Raw genomic sequence first — 24,553 nt, 5'->3', positions numbered from 1 at the left:
TTGCATGAAGCATATGAGAACAGAGGACACCTTGTTCTTGGGGAGGTGTCGGAAATAAAATATTGTGCCAAATATCTGGAACATCACGTTTAATCCTTACAGTTGGCACCGGAGGAGTCATCCGTCATCGGAGCATTTGTCCAAGTTACGGCTATCAATTTACACAGCCGGAATCCAGAGTGAGACCATTAGAAGGGCTTGCTCCAATTTATGGGAATCTGTGTTCATCCGTTTCTCTCTCTCTCTCTTTTTTCGTGACGAGCAACTCTTCGAGGTGCCCTTCCTCCCGTTACTCTCTCTCTCACACACACAGGATGTGTGTTTTTTTTCCTATTTACAAACCCCTCCATGGAAAAGTCTGTGAGTGATTATCACGAGCTGGCAGACTTGGAGCCTTGAAGGCCTCGTACCAACCGCTGGCTAACAGCGTACTAAAAGCGCTGCAACCGACGTCTCTTCTTTTTTCCACCCTGGTTTTTTACAGGCTAGTCAGCAAACACACAGTCTGCTTGTGTCTGGAGGCACTATGATGTGGCACTCTCCCAAACAATGAGGGAGGCCACCTCTCTCTCTCTCTCTCTCTCTCTCTCTCTCTCTCTCTCTCTCTCTCTCTCTCTCTCTCTCTCTCTCTCTCTCTCTCTCTCCCTCTCTCCCTCTCCTAAGCAGAATGGAGGGTTGCAGTTGAGTAAGGGGTGAGAATAGGGCCAGAGCTCCAAGAGCCCCCCTTTTAAAAACCAAACGCGTTAGGGGCTTTGTGTAAAAAATGCAGGGAATAAACTGTAATGTGTTTACAGCAGCCATTCCCTGGATTGCCCCCCTTCACATTATGGGTGATCATTTGCTGGGGGGGGGGAGCAGTCACTGACATGCCACTGGTTGTGTAGTGTGATGTAGGGCAGCCCACAGCCCTGGGGGGGTGTTGTGGGCTGAGGTGGGCAGGGGAGGAGAGAGAGAGGTGGGGGGTGTTGGGGATAATGACTGCATGAAAATGTGCATAATTTACGACGATGCCTGATTGTCAGAGGCTAAATGACATTCCAGCAGCTTGTCTGTGGTGTGGTGGCAGCAATGGATGGATGCTCCATCTTACTGGAGGACTCTCTCTCTCTCTCTCTCTCTCTCTCTCTCTCTCTCTCTCTCTCTCTCTCTCTCTCTCTCTCTCTCTCTCTCTCTCTCTCGGCTTGACTTTATCTGGTGGAGGCTGGTGGAGATCGTAAAGCACTTGGGTCAAAGAGCCAACAGAGCGGTCCAGGCAGGGAGTGCTGTTCTGGGTACAGTTGATAGATTGATAGATGCCAGTGGTGGGCAACTAACTGCTTTTCACTATTAAATAACCTCCCCTTTGTAAATACTAAATAGGCTATACACAATTATTCTTGTGACAGGAAGATGGTGCCATTATTTTTAGCCATTTACTTCAGGTTGTATGATCTCCTGAGTGAGAGTGAGTGAGTGAGTCCATGCAGAAAATAGATGCAGAATGCAACCATGCAAAAATGGGCAGTTAACATTTTGCAATTTCATCCTTCATGTACTGTACGTAGTAATGGCCTTTCATGTGCACTACATTTTGTTTTGTTGACTTCTACTAAAGTCAAGTCTAACTCAAGGTTTCTTTTTTTGTTTTACTTTCTTTGTCAAACAGGTCCAGCTGTATTTCTCCTGTCTGCCCGAGGACAAGGTGCCCTATGTGAACAGCCCCGGAGAGAAATACCGCATCAAGCAACTCCTCTACCAGCTGCCTCCACACGATAATGAGGTATGAGTTAAAACCCAAAGGCGCAACACCATAAAACTGCGCTTCACAACAGGCTCGCACATTAGTAAAAGTCTAACTAGGCGAAAAGATGTGCAGGCTCCGCGACTAACAATTTTCCCACCGTCAAAGACACCCCCCTCTCTCAAAGACACACTTGAACCTGTGGGGGCTACCTACTTGCGTTATACGACTGGCGTTTAAAAAACCCTGTGATTTTCTGGGGAGGCTTAATGGCCGCCTGCATTCCCGACGGTGCCATGCCACAGAGGGGATCTTTGTCCCTCATCTCGCAGAGCTCACCGGGTGCCGGCACCATAAGAATGAGCCTCTTTTGACTGCCGGCTTTATGATGTTTGCTGGGGAGGACTCTGCTCACCATGTGGTGTGAAGATTCCTGGCATAACATCTTGGTTTACAAGCAGAGGTTGATGTGGCAGTGGGATGTTGCACTGTTGCAGAGGGGTTGGAGGGAGCAGAGGAGTGGGGAGCATAGGGTTAATGTGTACCATCGCTATTTACCAGGCCAGAGTGACTGACTGGTCTGGAGGGACAGATCTGCACACTACATGTCTCCCCACTGGATTCCCCCCCCCCTCTCCCGCTCTCCGTTTCTGTCATCCATCTTTTGATTTCACTCTAAACACAGAGCCACTTTGTGTAAACGTCCCCCTCACTCTCGTTAAGGCTCTTGGCCCGTGTTTAAGTGCGGGGGTAGGGTAGGGAGAGCAGTGCTGTTGGTGGTGGTGCTGTGGTGCTGTTAGTATTTGTTGAATAGCAGGGAGAGAGAAAGCAAGAAAAAAAAGTTAACCAAACAGGAGGTGGTGTGAACTGAGGTCAAGCGAGCGTCGTTCCGGACCTCCTCAACCCCAACCCCCCTTCCTCCTCACCCCCCACCCCCCACCCCAGTTTTGTGGCGAGAGGTCATTGTTAGCCGTGTGTGCCAAAAGAGTACTTTCTCATGTGTTTGACAAAGACAACACTCTGGTCTCGTTTATCTCTCCCAGGTGCGGTACTGCCAGTCGCTCAGCGAGGAGGAGAAGAAGGAGCTGCACATGTTCAGCGTGCAGCGCAAGAAGGAGGCGCTCGGCAGGGGCACGCTCAAAATGCTGCCCAGGAACGTAGTGCACGGCATCTGCGAATGCGTGAGTCTCCTGTTATTTCATTTCTCTCTCTCTCTCTCTCTCTCTCTCTCTCTCTCTCTCTCTCTCTCTCTCTCTCTCTCTCTGCTCAGTTTTCTTCCCAAAGGAAAAAAGGCATGGAACCACAACTTCTTTGCTAATCATTTTTTTTCTTGTCAAGGCTGCTCTCTTGTTTCCTCCAGTCTCCCCCTTTTTTAATGACCATCACATCCATTCAAACTCCTTTCATTTTCATTCCCAACTCTGTCTCAAACAATACAGCCTGTCATACCACATACAAACAAAAAGCATCAGCTAAATATTTTTTGCTGACTCCACAATGAAAAAAAAACAAGCAAGTTAGTTCTTCTCATGGACAGAGAGTGCAGCTCGAGGCGAAAACATTAAATTCTATGAATGCATTTCCCCCTGTGACAGACTGAAGTTCACTGATGGGGGCTAAAAAAGTGCCCCATGAAATTAGGCCAAATCCCCCATTCATACACTATCACAGCCATTCTGAATCTCGTTAGCCCTGAAGTGATGTGCACAGCAGAGCCCAAGCCCAAGTGACCAGGCAGGCAGGCAGAGACAGTCATGTGTCCCCACATGGCACACAGACACAGGGGGAGAAACACAGACCACAGAGCTCGCAGAGTCGTAATTCCTTCTGACAGGGGATGCCACATACTGCCTGGCTCCAGTGGGATGGAAGGGGATACAACACCGCCGTTATTCACCAAGCGGGGCCACTAAAATGTTGCGGCCATACGACACCCCAGTTTCCAGCGATGCCTCCATATTTAATGACAGGAAACGATCTGGGGATGTCGTCTCGTACCAGCCGTGGTTGCCTAAAGGCATGGAGCATGCCGTTCTCCGAGGCCACATGTGGACCTGCTATCATTTACTCTGGATGGGGATCCAGCCAGGCCAGGGAACCTAATAGGGCAGGCAAAAACATAGTTGTATATACAGCGATAGAGGAACTGTCAAACTCGTCGCAATCACAGCCTGACGTGTGTGTATTTCAAATTTGAATAATGCAAGATATTTATTTGTTTGCCGATTTTGATGGATTGTTTGTTTTGTCTTTTGTTTTTTTGTCTTCACAGTGTCGCGAAGGCATCAATGGTGGTGAGATGGCAGTGTTTGCCTCTCGAGCCGGGCCTGGGCTGTGTTGGCATCCATCCTGCTTCTCCTGTTCAACCTGCAACGAGCTGCTGGTGGACCTGATCTACTTCTACCACGAGGGCAAGATCCACTGTGGACGCCACCACGCAGAGCTGCTGAAGCCTCGCTGCTCTGCCTGTGATGAGGTACATGATAGGCCAATGAGTTGCTGACTTCTTCTCACTGATGTCAATATGCTACAGACAGGACCGAAAGACTATGGGGCACCTAAGTGGGGACCCTTTTACTTCCGGGCCATGGGGCCTTGACTCACAACATTGTTGAATTATAGGGAACGGGCAAGGAAAGCTAAATCCTGATTCTTTTTGACACATGCTCTGGATTCCACATATGATAGTAGCAAATTTTTAAGATTTGGATTGGTGTCGTTAGACCACTTCCCGAGCCCCATGAGCCGACAGGAAGGGGTGGAGACTTAGGTACCCCACTGAGAACAAGACGGCTCACTTCATGAATTTATTGTACAGCATGCATCAGTAAACCTCGAGACTCTTTGACGAAGACTGTTTGGGGTTAAGTCTAAAGCTAGTCCCGAAAACGGCATGTAGCATGACTGACTTTGACATCAGTCTTGCACTTTCAGTACACATTGAATGAATTGAATTGCAAGTTTGGTACATCAAAAGTGGTATTGTAAAGACATCTTCTTATTTGACCAAATTGACTTTCCATGAAATGACGTTAATGGAAGTGAAACCCATTTAAAGAAAAACACAACTGTCAATATAACTGATTTCTGTGCGGTCACATCACAAGCAGTTAGTATAGCTCTTTTCTCCACTATGTTTGTCGGATCGTCACAGAAGATAATAACAGACCAGAGACACTGGAGTGAGACTTGTCTCAGAAAGCTGACAGTTTTTCCAACAAGGTTGAAACATAATAGTTTTACCACCGGCAAAATCCCAAAATCCCAAATTCTAAAACCCGACTCTGGCGTGTGCCCTTCACAGATCATCTTTGCTGACGAGTGCACCGAGGCAGAAGGCCGCCACTGGCACATGAAGCACTTTGCCTGTTTCGAGTGCGAGACCATCCTGGGTGGCCAGAGATACATCATGAAGGACGGCCGGCCGTACTGCTGCGGCTGCTTCGAGTCGCTGTATGCCGAGTACTGTGAGGCGTGCGGGGAGCACATTGGTAAGTCAAAAACCCCCGGTTTGTACTTCAATACATAGGCATGTTGTCAATGACGTCATGAGGAGAGTTCAGGACATTGGGCACCATCGTGATGAAGCTGTGCTGCTTTTGCCAGGCAAGCGCGCATGCACACTTTGCCAGTTTGATGCATTCTGGTTAGAATTTTCTAGCCACAATGCATCAAACTGGCAAAGTGCGCATGTGCTCTGCCTGGCAAAAGCAGCACTGCTTCATCACGATCGTGCCCATTGTTGGAAAGTAGAGTTCCCTTATTTATCCTGAAGGAAATGAAGTTGTCTTACAGCCTTTGCATAATACAGTACATTAATGCCTCTTTTCCACTGCTGGTATTCTGGTAGGCCTACAGCTCGACACAGCGTGACTCGGCCGTCACTTTTTGCTTCATGATTGTGCTGTGTCGTGCCTATTCGAAAATAAAAAAATGGCAGCCGAGTCGCGCTTTGTCTAGCTGTAGGCCTACCAGAAAACCGGCAGTAGAAAAGAGGCCGTAATAAACCTTGGAGTCAGATTAACAGGAAGGAGGACAGGGAGAGAGGATTTATTGCGCTAAAAAACCTCCAAAATTCACATTCATTTCTTGTACTCCCACTCTAGGTGTGGACCACGCTCAGATGACTTACGACGGACTCCACTGGCATGCAACAGAGGCATGTTTCAGCTGTGCCCAGTGTAAGACCTCCCTGCTGGGCTGCCCATTCCTGCCCAGACAAGGGCGCATTTACTGCTCCAAGGCCTGTAGCCTGGGGGAGGACGTCCACGCCTCGGACTCCTCCGACTCGGCCTTCCAGTCCGCCCGCTCCCGCGAATCCCGCCGCAGTGTGCGCATGGGGAAGAGCAGCCGCTCTGCAGACCAGTGCCGACAGTCATTGCTCTTCTCCCCCGCGGGGAACTACAAGTTCCCCGGCTTCTCGGGAACGGCGGAGGACACGCTGTCCAACAAGCTGTCCCAGCTCAGCTTCCCCGACGGCCACTTCTGGAGGGGCCGCGAGGAGCAGGAGCAGCAAGAGCAGGAGGCCCCCGAGGAGGACCACGAGGAGTGGGCAGAGCACGAGGACTACATGACCCAGCTCCTGCTCAAGTTCGGAGAGCACGGGGTCTTCCAGCAGCAGGAGGACAGCAGCAGCACCAGGCCACCAGCGGAGCTCTGGATGAACGAGTCGCCGGAGGTGAAAGCAAAGGTCAACGAACCCATGCCAGGCAATGGCGGCCCTGGAGGCAGCAACAGCAGCCAGAGTCTGGCTAGTAAGAAGTACCAGGTGGACATGTACTGGGCGCAGTCCCAGGATGGACTGGGAGACTCGGCGTACGGCAGCCACCCTGGACCTGCCAGCAGCAGGAAGATCCAAGAGCTGGATCTCGAGGAACATGGTGCCAGTGGCTATAATTGCAACGACAAGCAGTGGTACGGCGACTCCCTGGAGTGCATTACGGACGAACTGAAGCAGAATGGTCCAAGCGTCAGGGACTCCATGGACTCTCTGGCTTTGTCCAACATCACAGGTAAAATCACCAACTACTGATTAATACACACACATTTGCAACTGTTTATTGTAATGTTTGGATTTCAAAGGTCCAAACTTTCTGACTGATCATCTTTTTCTATGATTGCAGGGGCATCAGTTGACGGCGACAGCAAAGACCAGCCCTTGCTCTACTCCTTGACAAACTTTCCTGAGCTTGATGGCGAGGAGGACCTCGAGAAGAGCAGCAACATGGGAACGCTCAACTCCTCCATGCTCCACAGGAGCGCCAACTCCCTGAAGAGCATGAACTCTGAACTGGGGCAGGAGGAAGAGGAGGTGGTGGAAGAGGAGGAGGAGGAGGAACCAGAGGAGGAAGAGGTGGTGGTGCTACCAGAGGAGAGGCCAAAGATGCCTCACCTGCCCGTGCTGCGCAGGACCCGCTCGCAGTCCAAGCCGCAGCAGGTGAAGTTCTCAGACGACGTGGTGGACAATGGACGCTACAGCGAGCTGGAGGTCCGCCAGCCGCCGATGAGCGAGCGGACGCGCCGGCGCGTGTATCACTTCGACGAGCCAGACCAGAGGCAGCAGCAGCCACATCAGCACAACAGCCACCACCACCGTCATCGTCGGCGCAGGAGCCGCAAGTCCCGCTCGGACAACGCCCTTCACCTTCCCCCAAGGGAGAGGGCTCGCGTCTACTTCAGAGAGGACCACCATCACCACCACCACAGCCACCAACACAGGCCCGCAGCAGCAGCAGGCCCCCAGCAGTATGGACAGCAGCACTCACAAGCTCACGCTGCCTCTGACTACGCTCTGCAGCAGCACCCCGCAATGGAGCGGTTCCTAGGAATGTACGGGGCCGATGATGATGACTGGTGCTCCACCTGCTCCTCTTCCTCATCCGAGTCCGAGGAGGAGGGCTTCTTCCTGGGCCAGCCTATTCCGCAGCCTATTCGGCAACCCCGGTACCATTACTACGCTGATGACCTACCCAGCCCAGTGGCTCCCAACTTTGGCACAAGAACAAAATCTAAAAAGAAGAGGGGACACAAGGGCAAGAACTGCATAATTTCATAGACCAGAAATAATCATAACCCTATAAGATTTTTATTTCCGCTTTCTTGACTTGCCTCTGTATAATACTGTCAACTCCTGGATGACCAGCATTAATTTACACTTTAAATGTTGATGGGGACATCGTGAAATGGCCTGAATGAACTATAACTGTGTTTACATGTAACATGCTATTTGACAAACATAGAAGTGAATATGTCAAAATTTGTCATATTCCAAAATGTCTTCTTCAATTTATCAATGTGACCATGTAGAAAATGGTTCAAGGCCCTTTTTTGCATTTCAATATGCAACTTCAATTTACATGTACTAAGCGACCAGCATCAACAGGTTTAAAAGATATTTATATAACAGCATTTACAAACTGAAATTCTTATTTAACAGTGCAAATATAAATGTATATACTGTAAAGTTAAGATGTAAAACTGATATTTTTATATCCCTGAGTTTCAAAAGATGTTTTTATATGTTCTGGCTACAAGTAATTAGTTTGGGACCTGCAGTAATGGTTTTGAGTTTTGCTTTTGTTAATCAGGGTTTTAAAAATAATAAAAGTAACATATGGTTATTACAACTTCTGACCCCTGCTATTTTCATATACAGGTTTGTTTTGTACCTAGGTCAAAGAAGGGGGGCAATAACTCTTCTTTTTATGTTATGGCTGGCCTCATTGAGTTCAACTGTATTTATGGGTAATAGTATATTGCGAATAGATTCATATAATCTGTATAAATGTAAAAAATCATGGAAAATAAGGCTAATGAATTCATAATAAAAGTATATCGACACAACTATGTGTATGTGAAATGAAGTATGAAGTTTGGTGCTAAAATGAAATGTGAATTTACTTCCCATTTATCCACACTAGACATCAGAAGTCAACTTTCCCAATATCATGTACCTCCACAGGTGGACCCAAACACCATAATAATAGCTTAGGCATTTGGTGGCTCATAGCTTACAATCGCCTCCATTGGAGGGGCCACTACCAAATGCATGCAATTGTATGACTAGCTCCAGCTCATCACTGTGGTAAATCCCAAATATCACTGCTTTAGCTCATTTGCATTTTTTCCTCAATTCTTGATAATCAACAATTCTATGTTAAGGCTTTTTAGCCTTTATGTTGGTAGTACAGTGAAGATGGAGACAGGAAAGCAGTGGGTGAGCACGATTGGGCTGGGTTAAGACATGACCAAGGCCAGACTCAAACCTGGGTCCCCATGGGTATGCATCTACATACAGATGCATGTTCATATACGAGTCATGTTTCATAACTTATCTTGATATGATCCAATACTGATTCCCTTTTCGTGATGAATACTGTATGCACAGAATTAAAAACACTACATAGAAGGTTCTATCAAAAGGTAAAAACCATTTTAATGTGGAGTTCAAATGTAGAGCATCGTATCAAACCATTCTAACACTCTGCAAGAACACCATGCCCATACAGCTGTTTTGCTTTTTTCCAAAAGAGATTCTTTTTTTTTCTTTTTCAAAAGAAAATTGTACAACGTTATGAAAAGAATCCAGAACACTAAATTGCATCCACAAAGGATATAAAGTGTCCGATACCAAAACATAAGACTTTGAATTGCTCCTGGTTTTAAACTGAATACTGAGAATATTCCGTTTCAAACCAGAATACTCCATCCATGCATATAACCGCACTCATTGTTAAGGAAAAATAAGCAAAACCAGCATTCACTTTTTTAATCATCATACTGTAGCTACTGCCCTCTGGCTTGATTAGAAAAGGAAAGTTCAGCTTAAAAATACAAAATCATTAAAAACCTAAAAAATATCATTTGGAATCAAGAAGTAGTGTGGTCCCAGAGGTTGGTGGTTGGGCATGTAGCATGTACAGTACACTTGTAGATCCCCGAAAAAACATTTTTGTCCTTTGGCCCACGCCAAGGCTGGCAAGGCTGCCCCTGCCTGGAGATACAAAAAAAAAAGTGTGCACTGTCTGCAGACGTGTTGATTGGTGCGAACACTAGTTTGGTTAGGGAGCAGCAATGTCTTGCTCCAGTGATACCTTATCCAAGTCATCAATAAAGACACACAGGTCAAGAAGCACAGTCCTGCTTCTGAGTTATCCAGTCCAGGAAGGTATTCCAAGAAGATGGGTTAAATAGCAAACCAGGTTAAGTTCAGTTTTTTTTTCATGTTTTCTTTGAACACAAGAGATTCTTTTTTTCCTTTTACAAAAGAAAATTGAACATATGAACATTTATATTTTTAAATCATTCATCATACTGCAGCTACTGCACTCTGGCTTGATCAGAAAATGAAATATCAGATTAAAAATACAACATTTTTCAAAAACCTAAAAAAATCAGTTGGAATAAAAAAATAGTGTGGTCCCAGAGGTTGGTGGTTGGGCGTGTAACAAATACTCCTGTAGATCCCCAAAAAGCATTCTGTCCCTCGGCCTAGGCCAAGGCTTTCAATGGCCCTGCCTGGAGATGCCAGTTTGTTTCGGCAGCAGCAGTGTCATGCAGACACGGATGTCAAGAAGCAGAGTCCTGTTTCTGAGTCATTGAGTCCAGGAAGGTATTCCAAGAAGATGGCTTGAATATCAAACCAGGTTAAGTTAACCTGAAGTTAGATGAAACTGGAAAATAAAAGCATGAAAGACACCTTTCTTCATAGTGTTGGTTCACCTAGCCTGGTTTATAACTTAACCATGTCCTTGGAATACCAACCACGGCCATTGCTAGAGAAACTTAGGTAGGTTAGGTTAGGTAGCAGCAGTGTCTTGCTTCTGGGGTACACCGTCCATGTCATCTATGAAGACACGCAGGTCATCCAGACAGCGATGGCGGAGCTCCTCCAGGCTGTCCTTCAGGGGCCCCTGGAGCTGCTTCTCCAGGCCTGGCTCCTTCGACACCAGGATCTTGACCACCGTGCCAAAAGTCTCACAGTCCTGCCTGTACAGCTGCACCAAGACAAAAACATGATAAAAAACAAATTAGCCATCGGTCGAAAATCTTTCAAGACTTTCCAACTGTTCAAAAGCAAAGTAAAGCACAAGACGTCTTGCAATGTTATAACGAAAAAGAACAGTGGAGAGTTCAGAAATATATTCACACTAGCACCAAGGCTCTAAATGACATGTCACCCATCAAATTTGTCGAAAAAACATAAAAGAATATAAAGGAATCCTCACAGGAACCTGTGGCCCTCTACAAATGTGACCAGTCTTTTGACAAAAGGCTCTTGTGATAAATAGCTTATGTGGTTTTGATGAGGGACACTCAAAAGGTTATGGAAGGTACAGAGCCCAGGGATGGAACATAAATGTCCTTTCACACTTTCAAACACAAAAGCAGCAATCTATTGCTTAGTTTATTGGCCTGTAACACACACACACACACACACACACTTTTATGAATGTCTCCTAGAAACCCAGGTGTATAAACAGAGGACACTCCTGATCACCTGAGGGCGTGCAACAGAAGGGGTGTTTAGAAGAGGAGTGGAGGGGAAGGGAAGGGAGGGGAATACTGCAATTGATCCCTGCCACAGGCCAGGTCTGGCCCGCTCTGCCCTTCCCACAGGCTCTCAAACTGACCAGACTGTTGGAAAGATGCTTTACCATATTAGACTGCACATGGATTTTGAGAACAGATCAACTTTTGGCCATGATCAATACTTCGCAGAGAAACAAAGACTTTCATTATTCATAAAATTGAGAGAAAACATTTCAACCCATTCATCTAACAGAGGAAATGTTTTTTTTTTTGTATGTACCCAGTAAATACAAAACTTTTGAAACATCCACTAGAAATTTGTGGTCTTTTTCCATGTGCCCAATAAACACAAAACGCATGAATCTTCAACTTTCTAACTACAGCATGTCAGTCTTCAGAGGCACAAACACTCGGAGAGATAAACAAAGTCTGACAACTCTGTTAGGCTGGCACTTAAGATCAGGGCTGCCTAGAGTTTGGGAATGCCAAGGAACCCTGCACGTCTGGATGATTCTTAAACTTCATGTGGAGAACAGTTTTCAGCTAAGAAAGATCAAAGGCCTCGCTGCCAGTTTCGGAGGTGTCAGGAAATAAATATCGTGCCTGCCGATGGGGTGCAAAAAACCCAATGCAAGTTCGAGAGACTGTAATTAACGGCTGCAAGACATCGTTGGAACACAACGAAATTATAGAGCTCGTCGGGGCCGAACCTCAAAAACGCTGCAATTTCTCTCTCAACAACTACAAAAAAGCAAGCTTGAGATATGACCCACTTCGCAGAGAGTAGCAATTTAATCAAGTGCTCCTGGCTTCCTGAAGAGGTGGAATTGTGTCATGTGGAGACCCTGAAGCCATTTTGGGAATCAGGGCTGCCCATGCCCGTGCCAGAAGCTCCCAGCAACCGGCTCATCACAGTCATAATGCTGCGAGAGCAACTCTTCCAGCACTGCAGCTTTTTTTTTAATATCCCTAATGTCCTGATGAGAGACGAGAGGGAATAGGTGACTATTAGCTTTAAACATGCACTCATGCACACACATGCATTTGCACACACTCCCACACTTTGACTGCCTTTAAAATGTGTACACGTGTACACGTGCGCATGCACGCACCAAATCAGTATCATCACCAGGACCCCAAAGCCGCAGGGAGTGATTCAGCAACACACCATGACAGTAAAGGAGTGCATAGATGAGTGCAGAACTTTCCTTTTCAATCCACTTCCAATTACGGACAGGAAGGACATAGCTTGGTTACAGTCTGTCTGTCTGTCTGTCTGTGTGTCAGTCTGTCAGTCTGCCCTGGGACCAATTTTCCAATGTGGAATAGCTATAGGAGGAGCAGACTTCCTGGTTCTGTTCTGCTGGGTTCACTAGGGGACATGGGTTTGTCTAGCCTCCAATAGCATGCACTGTGCACATGCGAGGGTTTCAGTTGGGGAGGGGAGGGGGCCGGTGGACAGGGGCTGATGGGGGGGGGTTAAACGTATGAGACATCTCTGGTAACTGTCACAGACCTGGCCAAGGAATACAATACTCCCCGAGAGAGGTCAGAGGAAGAGAGAGCAGAGGAAAAGGAGAAGAGCTTTGCTGAAACAATGACAGAACGTCAGGATTGCTGATGACAAGTTAGACCAAAAGTTCAGAGCGGTTTGAAATCAAATGTAATTAAAAGGCAGATGAGTGAGCATGCCAGCAGGCTCTGTGGCTCTTCGGGTTCAATTAGGGGAAAATGACTTGATTTCTCCAATTAACTCTAGAAAGCAGGTTCAGCCAAAAAATGACCACTGAAATGCAATCATTCCTTCAGATTGAACAAAAAGTAAGACAATAACAAGGGTGTTCCAGACGTGCATGGAAAGCCAGTGTCCTTGACGTGACTTTATTCTCTCTTGATGAACAAGCTCACAAAAGCAGATTCAGCAAAAATAAAGATTCCTACAATGTAATATGTGCAAAAATATATGTGCAGGACACGATAACATGGATGTTTCAGAGGCACATGCAAAGCCTGTGTCCTTGTCGTGACTACATTCTATCTCGATTGATGAGCTCCCAAAACAAACCGACTACAGCAGCAACAACAGTGGCAGGGAAAAAAAGCAAAGTGAAATTGCACAGACACTTTAGGAAACAAGCCCCCTCCCAGCCCACCCCCATTCCCCCTTCCAGGGCTGTTTCTTCCAGATAACCTACAGGCAACACACTGCAGCACTCTAAGCACCCTTCTTTAAAGTGCTTCCTAGACCATGTCCATATTAAGGCATTTATAAAAAGAACCCTAACAAACTGCCATTACGGAATAGAAAAGGGCCCAGGAGGGAGCTATTTGAAAACAGGCTTTGTTGTGTTTGTTGGGAGTAGGGATGCAAATTATCGATTAATTCATTAATCATTAGTTGATAGCCTTATCGATCGACTTACGATTAATTGATAAGCGGCGTTTCCCCCCCGAAATCTCAATGTTTCTCGAAAAAAAAAACCTACTAAATCTAAAAATTTTAATTAAAAATTGAGATAAAATACCACATTTAAATTAATTCTATTTCAATTCTTTAATCCAAAGGTGATTTAAATATTCCCACTATTCACACCCCTCTTCACACACACTCTTCACATACCCATTTCACCTTGGTCTCTTGTCATTTGAATTGTCGATTAATTGCGATTAATGTTTTTAAATCGATTAACGCATTGATCGATTAAAGTCGATTAATCGATTAATCGTTTGCATCCCTAGTTGGGAGACTTGATAATGGCGTGTGTCAACAGTAATCACTTTTCTACAGCAACAGAGAAAATGCAATGTCCACAGACACTATGACTGTATAAGTCGCTGTGTCAGTTGGTCAAAAAATGGTTTGCTTTTTGGACTATTTGCACACAGCGTAGTTCTATGGACCTTGTTTTTTTCTCTTTTGATTCCACTGCACTAGGTCCTTCCTGCATGTCATATTACTATGATTTTTTGTGTTTTTTTTCTTTTCTTTTATTGAGCTTTCATTATACCACCCAAACACAACAGACACACATACTCACAGATCACTTCTCACTTCACTACTCTGAACTCAAAAAGCACACGGTTGTTATGAAGAGCATTTGCATCTTGGCCTTGTGGAAATGGTCACTCTGACCGTGCATGTCAAACTTACATTGTTTCAGGTGCGATTTAAAATTCTTCACCAAATTTGGTAAGCAGCGCATGCACTCAGGTCATGGACTAAACGCATAGAAATGTGTATTAGTCTGAAGGTTGCTAGTTTGTATGTATGGCGTTACATGCAAGATAACACAAGGAAACAATTATGTGTAAACTGCAAAATGCTCCTCACGAAGAACTTTCCCTGGTCCCCCTTTACCCCCTTCTTCCAAACAAAAACTTCAAAACAATCAAAATGAGTAACGAAACACCTCAGGCCAGAGGAATCCAAAGGCATATTTGGCTAATTATTTCTAGTCATTGGCAAAACGCAAAGGGTGAACCGTCAGGACAAAATTGCCTCTCTTTTTTTTTTTAAACGTTAACTACCAGTACTTGAAACTGTAAGGAGACTCGGGAATAAGAAGCACCGCTGATGCTACTCCGACCAAGCTAGCCACATAATAACACCCTGCCTGAAATCGTCTACGTCCTGCAGTCATTCAGCACGTGTGGCCTTCCTTGCTGCTACAACTGACTGGAACCGGGCCAGTCATCAAGGAAGAAAATCACAAAAAAGAGAGAGAAGCAGAAGGGCAAACCCGCAATAAGCAATATCTTACACACTAAAAAAACCAAACCAATATCTTACACACCAGAAGAACCAAACCAGTCCAATTCTTTTCGCTTCTTCGTCCTCAATAACATTCAGCATATCCTGATCTAATTTGCTTCAGAGAGAGGATATGAACAAGATCAGGCCAACGAGGAGGAGAAGGAGAGTGGAAAAAAAGTTCTGCAGCAGCGGCAGGCCCTGGGCCAGCTAGACATCCTTTATTACTTTGAACTGATTGTGTTTGTCATCCTTCAAAACAAGTCTTCAAGAGGCTTTTGTCTGTTAGCATCTGCTCTGGCTGATTAAAGTTTCACTTCATTACGCATCATTCATACACACACACACACGCACGCACGCACGCAGGTTCGCGCGCAGACACAGACACAGACACACAGACACACACACGCAGCTTGTCTGCTTCAAAGTTAACACACGGAACAGAGAACACAACACTGCCCACAACGAACAATAAACTCTTAATTAAGTGATTTCCCCTGACACTCCCAACGGTCCTCAAAAACATCAAAAAACTTCTAACCCATTGCAGAGATATAAAAAGAGCGAGGCGTGCACTTTGTTTTCAAGAGAGAGGGAGAGCGAGAGGAAAATGCCTCACCCAACATGCGTTTATTTATAGACACGCTATCAAAGAAAAAAAGAAAAAGAAAAGAAAGGAAAAAGTAATTCTGGGAAGGCCTTGTTCTTGTGTTCTTGAAGTGAGCGGAGTGGAGTGGAGTGGAGTGAACAGCCGGGCTTTTCAACATCATCTGGCCGCTGTTCAACAAAACAGGAAGGTTGTGTTTGACCCTGCTGCACTCTTTGTTTGACGAGGCAGGCTCCTGCGACGGCTCAGCTCTCCTGCCTGGGGAGCATGGGGAGCTGGGGACTGATCTCCAGGCTGATAGCAGAGGGCCACACAAGCAGGGGCCAGGCACCCGGGGCTCCGACGCCGCACACCGGCCCTCCACAGGGGGGCGAGAGGAGGGTGAAGAGAGGAGGGAGGAGGAGGAGGAAGAGGAAGCATCAAGGGGGAGGTGGAGAGAGAGAAGGAAAGGGAGAAGGAGGAGTAGGAATAAAAGGAGGAGGAAGAAGAGGAGGAGAATGGAGGGGGAGAGTGGAGAGGGAGAGAGAGGAGAAGGAGAATGGGGCCAGGAGGAGGAGGTGGAGGAAGAAGAGGAGGAGGAGGAAGAGAGAGGTTTGATGGATGGGTGGTTGTTTGGGGGATGTGTATAAAAGTGAAGCTGCACACTGGCCCCAAGGAACAGAGCGGAGGAGAGGAGATGGGGAGTAGAGGAGGAGATGGGTGGAGAGAGCAAGAGGAAGAAGGAGGAAGAGGAGGAAAGAGGAGAGGGAGGAGTAGAAAGTTTTGATGGGTGGGTGGTTGGGGGGGGGGTGTTGTGTTTAATGGAGAAGCTGCATGCTGGCCCCCAAGAGGAGGAAATGAGGAAGATGAGGAAGAGGAGTGAGAGCAGGGAGAGGAGAAGAGGGAGGGGAGGGGAGGGGAGGGGAAAACGAGGAGGGAGGGCCAGTGCTTGGGTGGTTACTGGGATGTTGTGTATGTGTATACTGAGAAGCAATGGTCTGTAAAACATTATAAATAAGAGCAACAGTCCTTCAGGGGGGGCGGACGGGGGACGGGGGACGGAACGAACGAGCAAAAAAGCAAGCAGAGCCTCGAAATGAATGCTGGGGGGCAGGCAGGGGGTCGGTGATAATAGGGAAGCGGGCATGATTAGTCTGGGGCTGGTACACATTAGGGAATATTAAAAGAGGCATTTAATCACTTGAGCTGCAAAGCGGACCCCGCTCAGTGGAGGGAGGGAGGCAAGAGAGAGAGCGAGAGAGGGAGAGGCTAATAGCGCAGCCCGACCGGCTGGGCTGGGGTTGGGACCGGGATGGGATGCGTTTAGTTTGTGGAGACTGATTGAAATGATGAATGGCGGTTGTTGGTCTGCAGTAATCACTCCCAGCAAAACGTTCAGGGGTTTCTGAGTCGCTCATAAACATCCACCAGCAGCAGGCTTCGGAAACTTAAGAAGAACATGACCACGCATGCATTCATTCCCCCTCCCCTCGCTCGAAATATCGCATCAGAAGAAACTCTGCAGGAAAAGGCTGCAGAGAACTGATCTCTTAGGGAGACAGAGAGACAGACACACAACAAGGGAAACGTTATCATGAAATGTGATTAGAAGGAAAGCCCCACCTAATGATGGGTGTGTGAGTGTGAATGCAGGGTGTGTTTGAATGTGTGTGTGTGTGTGTGTGTGTGTGTGTGTGTGTGTGTGTGTGTGTGTGTGTGTGTGTGTGTGTGTGTGTGTGTGTGTGTGTGTGTGTGTGTGTGTGTGTGTGTGTGTGTGTGAGCATGTGCGTGCAAATGCGTTTTTTGTCTGTCTGTCTGTCTGTCTGTCTGTCTGTCTGTCTGTCTGTCTGTCTGTCTGTCTGCCTGTCCGTCTGCCTGCCTGTCTGTCTGTCTGTCTGTCTGTCTGTCTGTCTGTCTGTCTGTCTGTCTGTCTGTCTGTCTGTCTGTCTGTCTGTCTGTCTGTCTGTATAAGCAAGCACTAGTTCATAATATGAACCCTCAGCATTTCATGTCAACCATGAAACAAGGAAATGAGGGAGATACATGCCAATCAGTCACTTCCTTGCAGTAAGAGCCCTAAGCTGCAGTGGGATATGTCAAGCTAATGCACCAATGTCCGGAGCTCTTAGTGTGGAAATGGAATCAAAACATCATTACTTGCAAAAAGACGGCCGCTACCACCGAGATTGCCTTACAAACCTTCAACCTCCCCCCCCACCCCCTCATTGTTGTTTTTCTCTTCTTTGGGGTTTACAATTATCAGTAACAAAAAAGGAAATGTTTCTTGGGCTGGATGATTATGTTGTCAGTGTCATCTGTAAACTGTTTTCTGTGCATGGGACACAAAAGCACGCAAGTTTTTTGAAGACTGGGAGTCCTGGATGTCTGTGCCAATTTTAACAAACGAGTCCCCAGAAAATGACTGCAACTGGAAGCAGTTGAAATTAGTAGTAACAAAAAAAGAAGCTGGGAGTAGCTACAGTTTATATTTCCATACAACGGAACCTCAACCCTAAAAAATCTTTCTTTCAGCAGCCATCAATAAACCCAACGGATGCCAATTCAAGCCAACACCTGAAACTAGCTGATGTAAAACTTAGTGAAGTCAGCTGAAATGAACAACGGATATAGTAGAACTTGTACTCTCTTCATCACAGGTTTTTGTTGACTAGTGCCATGGATCACTTGTCCTTGTTTGATGTGGGAAATCTGAACAAGAAAGACATTTGTTTTTGTAATATCGCACAGTGACTGCTACCTTTGTGTAAGCTTTACAAGTACACACTTATTCACACTTTTCTATCTACAGGCCATTATGCATATAGGAATAGCTTTGATTCCAGCCAGAAACTTCACACAATTTACCAAAGCCAACAAAAATCAACTTTTCATCGTGACGATTATGGAACCGTTGCTTTACTGCACCTCGACCCGAACCCTGCAATCATGGACGTATAAATCATGGCCTTAGATAAATTTTGTCTATGATCTACAAACAATACACAAACCATAATTTATGTAACTTTACACACAATATAATTCCCGGAGACAACATATGCCAAATTTGCTATGGTTTCCAAAGAGCCGGCTCCAGTCAAAACATGTTCTCTCAAAAACCTCAGCGCAGGCTGCTTTCTGAACGCAGACGACCATGTAATCATCAGTATAGTGTAGAGAGTGAGTGAGTAAGTCAGTGAGTGGATGAGTAAGTAATTAAATGAATGAATGAATGACCCAGGTATGCGTCCTTAAAAGGAGAGGGCATGCCTTTAGTTAGCATGCGCTAGAAGTTAATAATAACGGCAAAAGGACCTGTTCAAGTGAATGATTTCACGGTAATAAATGAGCAGTTAATGGGGCCTGGTGTCCCATTCACACAGTGCGAAACGAGTCCCACTTCAAATGCCCACCAAGCAGCGCACTAAATGTACCGCTCAAGCCAAGAAATGACATCTGCCACATAATGCCTTTTATTGGGCACAATGTGCTTTACGTCACTCCGAAGCGTTTCATTCCACAGATGGCCTGTGCAGAGGTCTGAAGCGGGGGCATTCATGGCATTACACGTTCCCAATTTCTGTAATGGAATGCTTTGCGTTAAGAAGGTGTTCTGAGCCCATCAGTTGCCGTAAGGAGGACATCTAAAATAACACACCATGAATCACTCCCTGAAGACCAAAAACTGGCCAGGCTAGCGCTAGCCTCAAAACCTCGGCTTTATATAATAGGGAGAATCAGACCGGACATTGTGGTCTGCAGTGACGTTACATATGGCATTACAGTACACAGTGCCGGTAATTCCACTGTCTACTCCCATACGTCTGGACCCAGGGAACAAGCCACAACAAACACAGCCCTGGGAGTGCAGCAGCAGCTGTACAAAGACTCGGGATTGGGGGAAAAAAACCACAACGTGAGCTACAGCACAACTTCGAGTTAGCGTCACACAGGCAGAAGAGAAGGCAGCAGGAGATGAAAGGTGGAACACCATCCATGGAACTTCTTGTCCCATCCTTTTATGCCTAGAACTCTTGCTGGGAAAACGCTGGTAATGACCCCAGGCAAGCAAGGAACAAGAACCAGATATTTGAAGCTATATGCAGCACGTGCTAAGAAAAAAAAAACAGGTGAATGAAACTCTGGCAAGCAAAGCAGCCTTTTTCGCCAGGAACGAACCAGAGATGTGAGCTACCACCACCATGTGTTCTCTGGAAGGCAAAGTAGTTTTTCGCTGCAGAGGTCCAGAAATATCCATAGCCAAGTTGCCCCCCTGCTTTTGTGCATAGCTACTGCTGGGCCAAAGCCTCAGTGCCACTGATAGGGACCCGAAGGAGCCTGGCAGAGGCTTTAACGGCTAAATGTGAGCTCAATGAGGTCCTAAATGAGAGAGAGAGAGAGAGAGAGAGAAGAACTGGGATAGGAGCATGGATAAAGTACGTACTAACTAAATGGGCTGTGCTGGTCGGTGGCCCAGCGTGTCCCATCTCTTCTCCTGCCATCATGATTGGAGTCGGGGCCGGGCTGACATCAGACGCTGGCACACACACTCAGGGTACTCCATCACAAGAGACCCAACAATGAGCCCATTACTGCAGGAACAGACCTGTGTGTGTGTGTGTGTGTGTGTGTGTGTGTGTGTGTGTGTGTGTGTGTGTGTGTGTGTGTGTGTGTGTGTGTGTGTGTGTGTGTGTGTGTGTGTGTGTGTGTGTGTGTGCATGGCTGAATATTTGTGAAGGAGTGTGTGTACGTGTGTGCTGTGTGTGTATGTGTGTGTGTATTTGTGTGTGTGTGTGTGTGTGTTGCTCAGTGTGGTTGTAAATGTGTGGGAGAAACGGAACGAGGGTATGTGTGTGCATGCATGTGTGCATGCATGCATGTGTGCGTGTACGTGCGCGGTTGTGTATGTGTGGAGGAATCTGTGCTAGTGCGCTTGTTTGAGTGCAGCAGTGTTTAGGTAGGATGAAAAGATAAGGGCAGCATAAAGTGGTACATAGTGCAAAACAAAGTCTTGTCTTCAGCAGGAATAATTAGAGGTAAGGTCCTAGTGTGATCTTAATGGACTGGTGGAGATAAAAGGCTTTAGGAATTCCCTGAATATGCCGAGAACACTGATCCATACAAGGAATGGCTGGGTGGTGCTGGGGAAGGGAGAGGAGGGGGAAGGAGCTTAATTGAGCTCAGCTATATTTCACATGAGACCAACGGCCGGCGAGGATTAGGTGTTTGGGTGGTACAGCTCTTGTTTTTTTCCTCCCTCCCCCCCTTAATTTCCAAATGATCCATGTCAAATAGGCCCACACAAAGGGGCATGACCAGAAAGGCAACAACAGGAGGGTAATGTTGGGAGTGAGTGAAAAAGTACTCTCTGTGTGTGTGTGTGTGTGTGTGTGTGTGTGTGTGTGTGCACGCGCGCGTCTGTGTGTGCGCGTCTGTGTGTGCGCGTCTGTGTGTGCGCGCGTATGTGTGCATGTGTGCGTGTGCGCGTATGTGTGCGTGTGTGTGTGCATGTATGTGTACGTTTCTGTACAACTGAATGCCAGAAGAGCTAGTTCATGGGTGGGCTGGCAGAATCCCCTGAGGTAATTTCTACCCTGTTTTAACAGGAGGGCCAAAAGACAGGCTTTACTGGAACTCATATACGCACATTAAGTAGCCAGATCGACTCTCTGCAAAGAAAAATTGTCTCTGCAGCAGTCGAGAGAGTACTGTAGTATTGCACACCATCCAAAGTCCTGCCTGGCATGGCTGACAGGTTGGCTACTTCGAAATCTTCGAGAGCAGAGGAAGAGAGTAAGACTAGGAGCGTGGACTTGGAGGCACCTGGCAGAGGTGGCAATTATTGAGCTTACAAGCCGCAACAGGATACCACACTGCCCTACAAACGCAAAGTGCAGTAACTACATATTGTCTCAAAATTGAGTTTAGACTGAGTTTTTTTGCCTTCATTACACCCCCTTTATCTTGGGACAAAGCCTTATGGTCTAAATGTGCTCTCTTTTAGAGATATTGCTTGGTCAAAATTGCAGTAACTACAAGATCCAACCTAATACCTAGGCTTTGAAGGCATTTTTCTCAGTTTCAGTGTTGGTGTAGATACTGCACTTTGCCTTTGTAGGGCAGCACAGCAGTAGGCGAAAGCGTGGCAGGCATTGATGGGGAAGTTACTTTTTAAAAGTAGAGCGTTCTCGTTACTCGTTACCTATTCAAAAAATGAGTGCCTTACTTTACTTAGTTACCTCAAAGTGGAAAGTGACTTTTTCCATTAGTCGTTACTTTTGCGTTACATTTGGATGGGTCTCCAATCACAAAAGCAACGACCCGCGGCATTTCACAAAGAATGGAGTTACGTTTACCAACTTTTCAGTAGTAATGTGTTGCGCAACGTTTATCCGAAAAAAGTAGTTACTTTGTAACACGTTACACCCAACACTGGTGGCAGGGCGGAAGGAGAGTCATCCCGCAGGATGGAGTATGGAGGGGTGGATTTAGAGATTTCTCCACACAAACCTCTTCAGCAGCAACTGAAGAGCTCACCCAAGCATTCGGCTAATAATGACAGCAGAGTGTGCGAAAGATGAAGTGTGTGGTGTGAGGTTTCTCCACACAAAACCCTTCGATCTGAACTGTGGCAGCGCCCTTTCTGTCTCACTCTAGTATTCCGTTGCAGTTGGAGAAGGGGGTGAAGGGGAGATTGGATGTCAGAGGTTTCTCCATGCATTACCAACCTTCTCGATCTCCAGGGCCTTAGCAGCAATGGCGTGGGCACGTCTCTCCTCATCTGTGGCATTGACGAGCTCTTCTCGGAGCGGCACATCCTTTTCCAAACCAGACACCGCTGGAGCGTCATCCTGAAAGACATTTACACATGGTGTGAAAAGAAAACCACTGTGGCGGTCACTGACATGCTCCTACAACGTTGTCAGTCGTATAAAGAGATGCAAAACTGTGTGATTTTGAGATGATGTCAAGTGATTACTGTCCAAACTTGGTGACCACAAAGATGTTTACACATAATGTAGTCAAAACAGGTAACACTCCAGGACACATTTGGGCATTTCTTACTTCAAATTGAAAATTCTGACGTGAAGCAATTACACCCTGCCTTCTTGCTATGGCCTGGCTTGTTCATATCATAGTATATTTATGCTGCGTGCGCTGTTACCGTTTCTGACCCCTTTTGAACACATCAACAAGACACTTGGCTTTGAAATCAAGTGTTACCACGACCATACATGGATAAAAGGAGAGTTGCCATGGTCATAATACCACAGAGCCAGTGTGAAAGCCTCCATGTACGGACGCGAGCGCACACACGCACGCACACACACACACGCGCACACACCCTGGCTGGCAACAAAGGCCACAAAAAGCGCAGAAAAAAACTGAGAATCTGGAAAGTTTGAGAATTTCACTCCTAAACACGTTTACAAACAAACTCCCGGCTTTCATCCTCAGCTCCGGTCACGCTGCGTGAACGCAGGCCTTAAACAGAGTGACCTGATCAAACGAACACGATGATGATGATGATGATGATGATGAGGAGGAGGAGGAGGCGATGGAGGTAGGGCATATCACTGTCACAAACAGCCTCGCTCATCAGTGCTCATCACCAGCTTGCTGTGATGTGGGAACTGTGTGTGTGAGAGACAGAGGCTTCTCAGGACATGCTGGCACCCAGTAGCCTCAACTAAGCACTTGAGAACATTACAAATTGAATGAGGGTGTGGTGTGTGTGTGTGTGTGTGTTTGTCCGATGATGACGAGCATACAGGACATTTGTCTTTGTCTTTGATGCTGCTGCTAGCACCACCAAGCAAACGCAGTGACAGCTGACGTACATGGACAGCATCAAATCTGCCAGAAAATCATGCATCGGCAAATTTGAAAAGAGGAGTTGAAAAGAAGAAGTTTTCCTGCCTCCCACCTGCACCTGTAATATTGAAGGCTTGTGAGGGCTTGTGTAATACTGAAGGCTTTCACAAACTTTAATCTCCAATAATCTAATCTAAAAGGAAAGAATATCTCACCTGGGTGGCCATAGGTGAAGCCGAAACAGAGCTACTCGGAGGCCCGTCTTGAGCTGCACTCGACGCGAAGCTGGATGGCCTCTCTCTTTCTGCTGCAGGGTAAATGGGAAAAAAGCGTTAAAAAGCGAAGAAGAAGAAGAAGAAGAAGAAGAAGAAGAAGAAGAAGAAGAAGAAGAAGAAGAAGAAGAAGAAGAAGAAGAAGAAGAAGAAGAAGAAGAAGAAGAAGAAGAAGAAGAGACAGCAGAAAGAGGGAGGGTAACAATGATTTCAACCACAAAGACAAAAGCCACATTCTGGGACGCAGAGTATTAAAGCTAAGCAAAAAAGACAATCCAGGGAAATATTAGACTCGTCTTAACCTAATTCAATTTCTTTAAATGGGATTGAAAACACATTGGCTTTTGGGGTTGGCCCATTTTCTTTTTCTTTTTCCCCCTCCTTTTTCCTTCTCTTCTTTTGAGCGCAATTCGCACCACTATGCAGTAAGTCATTGTGAAGTGTGGTAGAGGCAATGCGGAGGCAGCAGCAGCCGCACTGTGACTTCACAAGTGTGGACGCTGAAGCGACAAACGAATGTTTACTTAACGCGCTCCCTGCGGAGAAGCCCAAACAATGAGGGCCGCAGCGTGCTTCGCATGGTACTGGTTTAGAGCCCTGCACTCCACAGGCTCCAATATGTCTATAAAATAAAAATAAGGCCAAGCTGGAAAACGTTTGTGCTCGTTTTTTTTCTTTCTTTCTTCATTCTTTCTTTCTTTCTCCTCCTTCTTCTACTGCTGCTGCTGCTGCTCCCCCCTTTACTCAAGTAATCTCCCGTGGCTATAGATCCTGGCCAAGGTGAAATTAAAAACATGTTTTGAGCCGTCATTCCTTTCCGTCCTACAAAATGGCTACCTTCCTCATCCCACTACACCCGCCACCCTGATATTAAGCATCTC

General features: G+C 46.5%; 2 protein-coding genes across 4 annotated transcripts in view; one reads left to right on the top strand and one right to left on the bottom strand.

Annotated features, from left to right (window-relative positions):
• The window catches only part of prickle1a (prickle homolog 1a), a 33,780-nt gene extending 25,174 nt beyond the window's left edge, over nt 1–8,606 (top strand). The window contains exons 3-8 of the mRNA XM_063197117.1: nt 1,646–1,759; nt 2,764–2,901; nt 3,993–4,196; nt 5,025–5,211; nt 5,827–6,732; nt 6,844–8,606. Coding sequence (XP_063053187.1) covers nt 1,646–1,759; nt 2,764–2,901; nt 3,993–4,196; nt 5,025–5,211; nt 5,827–6,732; nt 6,844–7,775 — 2,481 coding nt within the window. The 3' untranslated portion in view covers nt 7,776–8,606. The remainder of the gene's footprint in view (nt 1–1,645; nt 1,760–2,763; nt 2,902–3,992; nt 4,197–5,024; nt 5,212–5,826; nt 6,733–6,843) is intronic.
• Nucleotides 8,607–9,125: 519 nt separating this feature from the next.
• The window catches only part of LOC134447599 (periphilin-1-like), a 36,922-nt gene continuing 21,494 nt past the window's right edge, over nt 9,126–24,553 (bottom strand). For all 3 annotated transcript variants that reach the window (XM_063197125.1, XM_063197127.1, XM_063197126.1), the window contains exons 9-11: nt 23,616–23,707; nt 22,314–22,436; nt 9,126–10,716 (exon numbers count right to left, since the gene is read on the bottom strand). In XM_063197125.1, the coding sequence (XP_063053195.1) occupies nt 10,519–10,716; nt 22,314–22,436; nt 23,616–23,707 (413 nt within the window). In that variant the 3' untranslated portion in view covers nt 9,126–10,518. The remainder of the gene's footprint in view (nt 10,717–22,313; nt 22,437–23,615; nt 23,708–24,553) is intronic.

Source organism: Engraulis encrasicolus, chromosome 4 (assembly GCF_034702125.1).
Source record: "Engraulis encrasicolus isolate BLACKSEA-1 chromosome 4, IST_EnEncr_1.0, whole genome shotgun sequence".
NCBI classification, from domain to species: domain Eukaryota; kingdom Metazoa; phylum Chordata; class Actinopteri; order Clupeiformes; family Engraulidae; genus Engraulis; species Engraulis encrasicolus.
Note: the sequence above shows the minus strand (reverse complement) of the source record. Positions and strands in the feature narration are given on the sequence as shown.